Source organism: Anolis carolinensis, chromosome 4 (genome assembly GCF_035594765.1).
Source record: "Anolis carolinensis isolate JA03-04 chromosome 4, rAnoCar3.1.pri, whole genome shotgun sequence".
Lineage (NCBI taxonomy): Eukaryota > Metazoa > Chordata > Lepidosauria > Squamata > Dactyloidae > Anolis > Anolis carolinensis.
In genome coordinates, this window is record NC_085844.1 from 20,154,275 (window position 1) to 20,166,318 (window position 12,044).

The 12,044-nt window shown below is 40.0% G+C and overlaps 1 protein-coding gene across 1 annotated transcript in view; it reads left to right on the plus strand.

Annotated features, from left to right (window-relative positions):
* The first annotated feature begins 2,589 nt into the window (after window positions 1–2,589).
* Window positions 2,590–12,044, plus strand: part of eif3h (eukaryotic translation initiation factor 3 subunit H) — a 73,505-nt gene continuing 64,050 nt past the window's right edge. The window contains exons 1-2 of the mRNA XM_062980070.1: window positions 2,590–2,756; window positions 11,884–12,040. Coding sequence (XP_062836140.1) covers window positions 2,646–2,756; window positions 11,884–12,040 — 268 coding nt within the window. The 5' untranslated portion in view covers window positions 2,590–2,645. The remainder of the gene's footprint in view (window positions 2,757–11,883; window positions 12,041–12,044) is intronic.

Sequence of the window (12,044 nt, forward strand, 5' to 3'; positions counted from 1 at the left end):
ACGCCAGTGACGCATGCGCAGTTGGGTCTAGGTTAAATTCCCTTGCCATCGAGAAATTGCCTCACGTGCTTATCGTTGGTTTTCCTCATTTTTGATGTTCACTGCATCTACACACTTCAATGTGTGGAATATTGGGATTTGCAACTTGATGAGGAAGGGACCAGCACACTTTGGCAGAGAAGGCTAAAGACCTTGTGAAACTACAACTCATTTCATAGCATTGAACCATTGCGGTTAGTTATATTAATCGACAGATATGGCTATTAAAAGTGCTGTCAAACTGAGTTCATTCTACAATGTAAATGTGCCCAATTAAATATTTTATTGTTATTTCATGGAATCAGAGTTGGAAGAGATCGCATGGGCCATCTAATCCAACCCCTTGCTATGCAGGAAAAGCGTAATCAAAGCATCCCCGACAGATGGCCATCCACCCTCTGTTTAAAAGCCTCCAAGGAAGCAGCTTCTACTACACTCTTGAGACAAGAATAACAACAAAACTTTATTTGTAAATGACTATTTCCCCGGAAGGGACTCAAGGCGGTTTCCAACATGGCAAACATTATCAATACAAAGGAGCATACAACAACAACATAGTAAAAAAAACAAGCATAACTCATGATTAAAACCAGTTCAAACACTTGTTCTTGTCAAAATTCATTTTGTTGTTTTGGCCCAGCTTTCTAATCTGTTAAGGTCATTTTGAATTCTGATCCTGTTTGTTTAGTTGATACTCTTCCAACCCCATTCCTGTATTTCTGGTAACAGAGGAACAATATCCACTTTCCCAGGTTGACAGGTTTTATTCATACTTCACGTTTAGTAGACTTTAAAACAAACACAGCCTAAGACAGTGCTTGAAAGGCACAAAAAGGGCTCTCATGGAGATGCTGCATTCCTGCAAAATGATCTTGTGATCTCTAATGGATGGACATTATGTGCATTACATTAGATTGTTCATGTTTCATAAGGGATTTCTGCTTTTCCCTTTTCTTCATGTGAAATGCCTTACACATACAATTGCCAGACTGAAAAGTGAATGCAGCTCCTGCACCTTTAATAGCAGCAAAAACACCTGCTATGGTGTTTGCTTGAAGAGTCACAATACATAGCAAAGCAATTAAGTAGGCCTTTTGGAGTGAGGTTTATATAGGCAGTGAGCCTTTGGCAACCGCTGGGGCTTTGTCCTAGGACAAAATCTCTTATACAAAACAGTAACAACAAGACTGGACTTTTAGAATATTTTTATTTGAACATTTTTAAATGAGGGTTAAATCTGTGGATGTAGCACCTGTGGGTATGGAGGGCTGACTTTGTGTGTATGTGTGCATCTATCTATTCTGGCAGGCCTATCCAGACAATCCAGCAGCGCTGAGCTGCTGAACTTGCAGATCAAAAGGTCCCAGGTTCAAATCCCGGGAGCGGAATGAGCACCCGCTGTTAGCCCCAGCGCCTGCCAACCTAGCAGTTTGAAAACATGCAAATGTGAGTAGATCAATAGGTACCGCTCCATGCAGTCATGCTGGCCACATGACCTTGGAGGTGTCTACAGACAACGCCGGCTCTCCGGCTTAGAAATGGAGATGAGCACCAACCCCCCAGAGTCAGTTACGACTGGACTTAACGTCAGGGGAAAACCTTTACCTAACCTTCAAAATCACAAAACTTGTTTCTCGTGTTTAATCTTTGTTCGGTGTATTTTAAAATGTATTTTGTAGAAATATGTTTTAATATGTGTATTTTATAGAATATTTTAGATGTATAGATTTTTTAGATTTATGTGTAACCCACCTCAAGCCAGAAGGAGAGTAATAAAAGTATTAATATTATTCTATTTTTTTGTGTTTTAACTTTTGTTTCATGTACTTTAATACGTGTAATAATACCCGGTCAGGAAGTTCAGCAGCTCAGTGGTTTAACTCGCTGTGCTACCTGGGGCTATAATAATTAAAATAGAAAGAATTATAAAAAATTAAACACAATATATTTGAATATATTGTATTTATTATGTATTTTTAATTTTTGATAACATATTAATATATATTCAGATTAGATATAAATGCACTAATATTTAGTATATATACATATGTATAGGCGCGTGTGTATATATGATTCTATGTATTGGTACAGTAGAGTCTCACCCAACATTCGCTTATACAACATTCTGGATTATCTAATGCATTTCTATAGTCAATGTTTTCAATACATCATGATATTTTGATGCTAAATTCGTAAATACAGTAATTACTGCATAGCATTACTGCGTATTGAACTACTTTTTCTGTCAAATTTGTTGTTAAACATGATGTTTTGGTGCTTAATTTGTAAAATCATAACCCAATTTGATGTTTAATAGGCTTCTCCTTAATCCCTCCTTATTATCCAACATATTCACTTATCCAACTTTCTGCCGGCCCGTTTATTTTGGATAAGTGAGACTCTACTGTATATAAAACCGAGTGCACATGCCTTCAAACCACTCCCCCTCTTTGCCCAACTTGTCTCGGCGTCCTACTCGTTCCCGGAACTTTTCTTCATGGGCGCCTGGTTTCCGCCCGGAATCTATTGCGGTGAAGGCACTTCCGCTCTCAGTCTCCCTTTCCCGGTAGGCGTGCTCACTCCTTCTCTCTCTCGGTCTCTCAGCGATGGCGTCGCGCAAAGAAGCAGCCGGTGCTTCATCGTCGTCCGCCGCCAAAGTGAAGGTCAAATCGGCTCCGGGCGACTCCGCGGTGAAGCAAGTGCAGATCGACGGCCTGGTGAGAGAAGAGGGAGAAGGAGGAGGCGGTGGAGGAGGAAGGATGCCGGTCATAGCATCGCCTGAGGGAGCAGTTAGACCAGGCCTAGGCAAACTTGGGCCCTCCGGGTGTTTTGGACTTTAACTCCCACAATTCCTCACAGCCGGTAGGCTGTGAGGAATTGTCGGAGTTGAAGTCCAAAACACCCGGAGGGCCCAAGTTTGCCCAGGCCTGGTCTAGTTTCACTGTCTCTAGCTCATACACAATACAACTAACGAATGAACTATGTGTAGTATAAGCTGTGTATGAAACAAATGTATCTCCTTATGCATATGAAAATACAGGCATTCCAAAACCTGAAATCCCAAATGCTTCTGATCTCAAGCATTTCAGATAAAGAATATCCAACCTGCATTATTGTAATAAATATAATTCTATAATGCTAATAGTAATTATTATTATTATACAACTGGCGGTAGCCAGGCTGCTCACCAGAGCAATGCACAGGGAACATACAGCTCCACTGGCTCCCAGTTTGCTACCAAGCACATTTCAAAGTACTGGCTTTAGCCCATAAAGACCTAAATCAGTGGTTTGCAACCTGGGGTCCCCAGATGTTTTTGGCTTTCAACTCCCATAAATCCTAACAGCTGGTAAACTGGCTGGGATTTCTGGGAGTTGTAGGACAAAAACATCTGGGGATCCCAGGTTGAGAACCACTGCCCTAAATGGTTCTGGCCCAGCTCACCTTTCGGAATGCATCTCCTCCTATGAACCAGCCCGGGCACTATGATCATTGGGGGGGGGGGGGCACTGCTATTGGTCCCACTTTCTTCACAGGTGTGGCTGGTGGGGACAAGGGACTGGGCCTTCTCAGTGGTGGCCCCCAGCAAAATCAGATTGCCCCCCTCCCTCCTGGCCTTTAGAAAGAAAGTTAAAACCTGGCTATGGAACCAAGCGTTTGGAGAGTGGTACAGGGCTATGTGCAGCTACAAAGTAAATGCAGTGCGATTGAAACAGCATCTTGAATATGATTTTGGGTCTATATGCAGTGTTTTAAACAGCTTATTTAATTTATCTAATGTATTTAATTGTATTTTGTTTGTTTTATGTTAATGCAGCATTAAATTATTGCCAATTTGGAAGCCAGAGATAGAGCAGGATAAAAATAAATAAATTATGACTAAGTTTATTATTAGTAGTATCTCACCTTTCGCTCAACATTCAGAGTGAATGAAGTTTCTTCCTGAAAGGGTTTGGAGATAATAGCCCTTTATTTTCCTGCTCTTCTGAAGTTGATCTTTGAACCTAGATGGTTCATGTACTCTTTATGACTAATAACCATTGATATTGATATATAATTTAATACAAACAGAAATTACATGCGATGTCCATTTCAAGTTTTTCTAGGCCAAACTGTCCTTCAGGTTTTTTGAACTTCAGCTCCCAGAAATCCTAGCCAGTTTACCAGCTGTTAGGAATTGTGGGAGTTCAAGTCCAAAACACATGGAGGGCCGACGTTTGCCCAAGCCTGATCTAGCTTCACTTACCATACTTGACAGATGTAGCAAACAAATGAGAGAGACACAAGTTGAAATGACAGCAGGCATGGATTCATTCTGACCCCAGTGTTTAGACATCCACCATTTCATTGATCTCCAGTCTCTCTCAAGTCTCTGTCTCATGCACAATACAAGTAGTGAATGAACTATGTTTATAAGCTGTATATGAAACAAATGCATTTTTGTGTTTAGACCTAGGTTCCATCTCCAAGGTATCTTTTCATGCATATGAAAAATACAGGCATTCTAAAACCTGAAAAAAATCAAATCCTAAACACTTCTGATCTCAAGCATTTCAGATAAAGAATATCCAACCTGTACTATTATTATGACTACGTTTGTTATTAGCAGTATCTAACCTTTCTCCCAACTTTTGGAATGAATTAAGTTTCTTCCGGGTTTGGAGGCAATAGCCCTTTATTTTCCTGCTCTTCTTCAGTTGGCCTTTGAACCCGGATGGTTCATATACTCTTTATGGCTAATAACCATTGATTGACCTGAAAAGTTATTTCTCCTCATTGTTATTGCATCATTGTCATGACAGTGAATTCTGTAAATATATTGGGGGAACAAAGGTTGGGAATCATTAATCTAGGCACTATATTCCTTTTGATGCAGCCCAAAATCCCATTGGCTTTTTTAGCTACTGCATCACATTGTTAGCTCCTGTTCAATGTGTTGTCTGCCACAAATCCAAGATCTCTTTCACATATTCTGTTGTTGAGCCAGGTGTCGCCCATCTATCTGCATTTCATTTTTTTCTGCCTAAGTGTAGTATCCTACATTTCTCCTTGTTGAAATTCATTTTTAAAAAAGTTTTGGCCTAGTTCTCTAATCTGTTAAGGTCATTTAGGTATTTATTTATTTATTTATTTACAGTATTTATATTCCGCCCTTCTCACCCCGAAGGGGACTCAGGGCGGATCACATTATAACACACATAGGGCAAACATTCAATGCCCATAAACACATCAAACAGAGACTGAGAGACACACGCAGAGGCAAGTTAACATTCTTCTGAGGGGATGTTCGATTCTGGCCACAGGGGGGAGCAGCTGCTTCATCATCCACACTGACGGCACTTCCTCATTCCAGGTCGTAAATTAGTTAATCTTGCCTCCCCACTTATAAGTGGTACCTTATCTCCTACTTGATAGATGCAACTATCTTTCGGGTTGCTAGGTCAGCAACGAGCAGGGGCTATTTTTTATTTTTAATTGACGGGTGCTCACCCCGCCACGGGCTGGCCTCGAACTCATGACCTCATGGTCAGAGTGATTTAAGGCAGCTGCTCAACAGGTATCCCTCCTAATTTGGTGACATCTGCAAACTTGATAAACATGCACTCTAAATCTTGATCTAAATAATTAATAAAGATGTTGAATAGTACAGGGCCCAAGCCAGAACCCTGTGGCACCCCACTAGTCACTTCTTTCCAGGACAAAGAGGAACCATTGATTAGCACTCTTTGGTTGCTCAGCCAATTACAGATCCACCTAACAATATTATCTAGCCCACATTTTACTAGTTTGTTTGTAAGAATATCATCGGGGACTTTGTCAGAGACCTTACTGAAATCAAGCTATGTTACATCCAAGCATTTCTTTCTACCAAGTTTGTAATTCTTATTTTTTTAAAAGATATAAGATTAGTCTGGCGTGACTTATTTTTTAGCTATGCCAGACTAATCTTATCTCTTCTTTCAATAGAGTTAAAAGCTTGGGTGTAGCATATCTTGATTTCATATTTCAAAAAGTGAACACTTTAAAACAGACGCCGAATTAGGAATAAACGAAGGATGGATAATGTGTTGATGGTTTTGGACTGCAGCTCCCATTAGTTCTACCAGTATAGGCAATGGAAGTTATAGTACAACATTTTGTGGAAGACTGCAAATTCATCATCCTGGGGATAGATCATATCCAAAATGCATTGGTGTGTACCTGGATGGTAGACTTTGCCATCACCATATATTGCCCACATAATTATTGTGGTACATTACTGCAAAGAAAGGTTGTGTTGTTGGTAACAGGGAACAGCAACATGTATTGAAAGATCCGGGCCCGCTACACACTATATTCGCCTAGCATCGTGTTGAGAAGTTCACATGTAGTTTGTATGGCATACTGCAAGGCTAAAGGTTGAAATTTTGCTTAAAATAATTATCTTCCTATTTGAAGAAAAAATTGGCAGTTTATTATGCTGTTGTGGATTAACAGTTTTGTTTTGTTTTGGATCAGAAAATCTGTTGCATTGCCTAGCTAGTGAGGTTAATGAAATTTGATCTTCGGGGCAGTTTATCGTCTGTTACTTTTGGACACATTGAATAGTGTATTTCTACTTACATTCACAAATCCCCTTGGTGATTTCGTTCTTTCAGTGAAGCTCTTGTAGCAGCTAATCCTTTAATTGTCAAAACCTCTACTACCAGATCATGGTATACTTTTTCTAGGAAATGAAAGCTGTCACTTATGAACTTGGTGCTTATTAGAGCAGGATACCTTGGGACTAGTGTCTTTTGTACTTTATTTGTCTAATGAGAGCTTATTGCTGAAAAATACAGAATTAGAAGGAGTAGAAAAGGGAGTTTTCCAAGAAATTTTAGGTTCTCAAGCACTCACCTATTGCCTGTAACAATTTGTAGTGTGTTGGCATGTAGGAGGAAAAATGGTCAAGGCACAGAATTACTCATCCGAAGAAGAGACATAGCATTTGATCCTCCCCCCCCCCCCCCACCTTCTTCCAAAAATGTTTTTGGCTTTCTTCTGGTTGGAGCAGGGACAACAGTTTGAATATCTTTTGAGCCATTCTTCTATCTTTTGTTGGCTACAATGAATCTTAATTCTGAGGGCCTGCAGTTCTGAAAGTATGGCCTCTCACGGCATAATATTGTATGAAGCATAGTGCAAAAATGTCAGTGATTTTAAAGCTGATTTTTGACTTTTCAAGGAGTAACTTTTGTCACTTAATTGGACAAGTAAAATCAGATATATAGATTAATGTTAATAATAATGATGAAGAATGTTGATGAAGAGAGATAATTTTAAAAAGCAGCATAATTTTATCATCTTTGAGAATATTCCAGAGCCTGGTCATTTTCTTACAATGAGTTTAGTCATGGAAACAGAAATCCTGAATGTTGGGTTTGTGGCTTATTTGTGGAATGAGATTTAATCTTTCACAGATGCTTTCAAGGTGGTGAGGTTCCTTTGCAAGACAGGTACATATTGGAGCTTGTTGCTTCCTCCGTTGCTGCCCTACATTGTTTTACAGGGACATGTAGGCCACATTACATATTTGAAGTCTGTTTCAGTCTCTCAAAGCTTGCATTTCCTATTAAAAATACCATAGAGCTGCAGCGGAGGTGGAACCAAATATTCCATGAATAACCAAATCCTCAAAAGTTAAACCTGCAAATGTGGAGGGCTGACTAGTTGCATTCCTCTTAGTTCAGTCTTTTCTGAAGGCTAGATTTATGTAGAAATTCTTCCTCTCACCCACCCTCTTGCCCTGCAGGCTCTTTCCTCTAAATTCAAAGTGACAGTAGAAATTTTGCTCAAACCCATGTGAAAAATGGCTTGTTGAATGACGATGAGGTTAACTGCTATTGCACTTGGCTGTCATCTTGAAATATCCACACAGGCAACCGCTGGGAACTCAAGCTGAAGAATAATGTTTTTATACACAGATGGCAGTAGTAGGCATTTCATGAGCAAAGTAGCAATTTGCTGCATTCCATTATTATAGGAGATTACACAGCACAAGCTGGCACTATTGCTCCTGACTCTTTGTTGGTCAGTAGTAGCTCGCAGCTTTCTACAAACCTGTATAATGAAATGTTTAGGAATGTGCCTGCTATGAAACAGCAAGGCCATGGCTTCACAAGGGTGAGGCAGGCTTCTCATCTTGTCTTTTGTTTAATAATGTTATGATTGTTTCAGTTGTATTGGTAAGCGAGACCATGATGATTTAATCATACAGAATAACTACCTTTTCTGTGTCCTTCCACATAAGTATCATTAATTCTTGGATTATATACCGTGTTTCCCCGAAAATAAGACAGTGTCTTATATTAATTTTTGCTCCCAAAGATGCGCTAGGTCTTATTTTCAGGGGATGTCTTATTTTTCCATGAAGAAGAATTCACATTTATTGTTGAACAAAAAAATTGAACATTTATTATATACTGTACAGTAGCTGTCATCACAAACCAGCATAACCAGACAAACTGTGAATCCTATCAAAAATTTCTTGTTACTACCATTATTTCTATGTACAACAATCTATGGTATGTACATTTGCCGATCCTGCATGCTCTGGTGTTCTGTTTGGTGGGCATGCTTCCAAACAAAAACTTTGCTAGGTCTTACTTTTGGGAGAGGCCTTATATTTAGTAATTCAGCAAAACCTCTACTAGGTCTTATTTTCTGGGGATGTCTTATTTTAGGGGAAACAGGGTAGGTGACAAGCCTAATGGTTACAGATGTGAACTAGTAAATTTTGGTTCAAAACTTTGTTTACTCTAGAAGTGGAGTAAACTATTTGTGCTGGGGCTCAGTTTACTGTATGCAATCTGAGGCTGATAACACTATGTAACACGATTTTTGTTCCTGGGTTACAAATATCATTTCCTAATTGATTCTATCATAAAAAACATGGAAACAGTTCATTAAACTGCAAAAACTTTGTTGTTGTGGTCTGCAAAATGAAAGGTTAAAAATAGCATATTTTCATTAAGGAAAATCACAAAAATGAACTTTCTGGAGTATAAAAACTACTTTCAAAGTAAGTACCACACAATTATACAGGAAATAATACTTTCATATCAGGAATGGAAAGTCTTCCAAATTTTGTTACATAGTGTAATAAGTTTCTGTCATGGCAGGGCTAGAAGTTGTGTAGGAAATTTTTATTTTATATTTGAAGTGATTTTTGATATCGGGGAGCCCTAGTGTTACTCCACACATTTGGTACATCCACATATGAAGATGGGTAAATGCCCTGCTCCTGGAGCCTGTCACAGGTTGCACTCCACTGCTGCCACTTTTCTGCAATTCAGGAGCAAACTGTGCCATTGAATGTTGGTGGCACACCAGGAAAAGGGCTTTAAAGCAAGCAGGAAGTGTATTCAGGAGACTTGAAATGTTCGCTCCTACACTATGCCTTCCTCATCTATGGAATAAGAGCTAGTTTTGCTGTTTGCACGACTCTTTGCACTGTCAGTTAATCTTGGAAATGAAAGTGGATCCTTCCCCACAGAGAACTTTGTTGGATGTATTAGCCTGCTCCCATGCTGTGTGGAACCTGCAGAGATGTTACATTGCATGAGAGAACTTTGACAGTTGTTTCCTAGCTGCAGCATTTGCCCTAGTTGGATGCTCCTTATGCTCTTCAACCTCAGTGGGAGATTAACCCTTCCTTATGGGATAGCTAGTTTTGTCTCTTAAACTCAGTGTAAGGGTAAGTAACCACCAAAAGGAGTGCCAAGCTATCATTTTAAAATCATTTTATTGCTTTTGTTTGATCACTGCAATGTGATGCTACTTATTGCTCATCTGCCTGCAGATTCATAGAATCGAATCTTAAAAGCACACGATTCAAAAGTGTTGCTATGTGGAAGTCAATCAGGAGTTTCTATGGCAATACATGCCTCTTGTAGAATGGGCACTACAGAGTTTTTCATACTAACCCTCAAATTATGTTCAGTGTCATTTATTAGAATCTTAAATAACCACCCATGCTTATTCTGGTGCAGACTGCCTCAGGGTTTACCTGGCAGAGGTTATGCTGCCTTCTACCTACGTACCTGGTCCCTGACAGATCAATAAGACTTCAGTGCTGCTTACACAAGATTAATGGCATATGTTGTAAAGGTAAAAAGCCCAGTAGCTTTGTTTCCGCAGTCCTAGGCACTTACAAAGGAAGCGTAAAACTGATTGATAGCAAGGTGGTTTTATGAATGTAAAAATGTCATGTCACATGTTAGATAGTTTGCAATCAGGGACTTGTAAATACAAATTATTTTTGTATTGTGCAGTGCAAACAGGAGGCATTTCTTTCCTTTACCTTTACTGCCCTCTTGTTTTGGATTTTGTAGATAGGTGCTAAAGCTATTAAAAAGAGCCAGATAGAAAGTGGCTCAATGAGAGGCTTAAATTTAATTGCTAGTCAAAAGCTAGTTTCGCCCACGTCTATGGTAGGCATCCTCAGAGGTTGTGAGGTCTCACAACCTCTGAGGATGCCTGCCATAGATGTGGGCGAAACGGCAGGAGAGAATGCTTCTGGAACATGGCCATACAGCCTGGAAAACTCACAGCAACCCTGTCATGTTATTGTTTGCTAGCACTGTAAGAAATGTGCAGATTCAAAGCCTTTTATCCTTTCATGTCTCAGACACCAGCCCTTGGCCCTTTTCAGCTTCCACTTTGTTTGCAGGTGGCTTACACATTTATTCAGAATGATGGTGAAACTCTATTGCACCCTTTGTTTTAAATGAGATTGCAAATCGAAGGCAGATCTTGTTACAGTAGGAAGAAGTTGACTTTTGTCATATTTACTGGTTTCGTTCAATAGAACATGACAACCGAGCCCTTGGGCTGTATTGAATTTAGGTGCCAAGATTTGCGATAGCTGCATCATTTCCTGGGGAATGCATCGGTGCATCTTATAATGGGGCTGCATATCTATTGCATATTTCAATTAACGAAGGGGGTGCCAAGGTATTTGAGCAGAATTATAATATAAATTTCCTTAATGAAACCTTCTCTTCTGCTTGGTAATTAGTTCAGCTTGAGCAGAAATTTGACTCTGGGTCCTCTTGATTATTCAGAAGCACTCTGCATTTGATTACCTTTGCTCTTTTTTCCGAATCTAGTAGGCCCTAAACTTTGCTTAGTTGACATGTTATGCTCGTTTTCACATTTAGGCCACGATCCAAAGAACCTCCTTGTTCAATTTTACCCCTATCTATAGGAGAAGTTTTAATTAAGTTGAGTGTTTTAGAAGGTGGGAGAGAGGTGATTACTTTGAGGACAGAAAGACTGAAGAAAGACCTTTAACATGCCCTTTCATTTGGCACTATAGCAAGCCAGCACAATCTGTAGTCCTCCGGATGCTTTGGACTTTAGCTCCCATAATTCCTTGCCACTGGACAACCTGGATAGGGTTTCTGGAAGTTGGAGTCCTGGACTAGAGCCTTCTCTGCTGAATCAGCAGATGAAGTGTTGCCACAATGGCTAGGATGCTTTTGCACACTCAAACCTTGTGTGCCCTAAGGTGAATAGTGGGAATAGTGCAGGGTTCTAGGGAGCGTGGGGATATGTGGTAGGAGTATATGTGTTTTTGTGTATTTGGGGTGCTTTCAGTGTGATTGAGGGCAGAAATTGGTGTAGAATGGGGGCAATCAAAATTACGCCTAAATCATGCTGGAATTTTTAAGGAATTTTTTTTGGGGGGGGGATTGAGGGACTGATATGGGCTTCTGAGGCCAAATAAGTGGTGTCCAGGGGCCTCATTTGTCCCATGGATTGCATTCTGCTCATCTCTGTTCTAAATGACGCCAAACTGATCAAAGGGTTTCATTTCAGGTTGTGCTGAAGATCATCAAACATTATCAAGAAGAAGGTCAAGGCAATGAAGTGGTCCAAGGTGTCCTGCTGGGTCTGGTGGTGGATGACAGGCTTGAAATTACCAACTGCTTTCCCTTCCCTCAACATACAGAGGATGATGCTGATTTTGATGAAGGTAG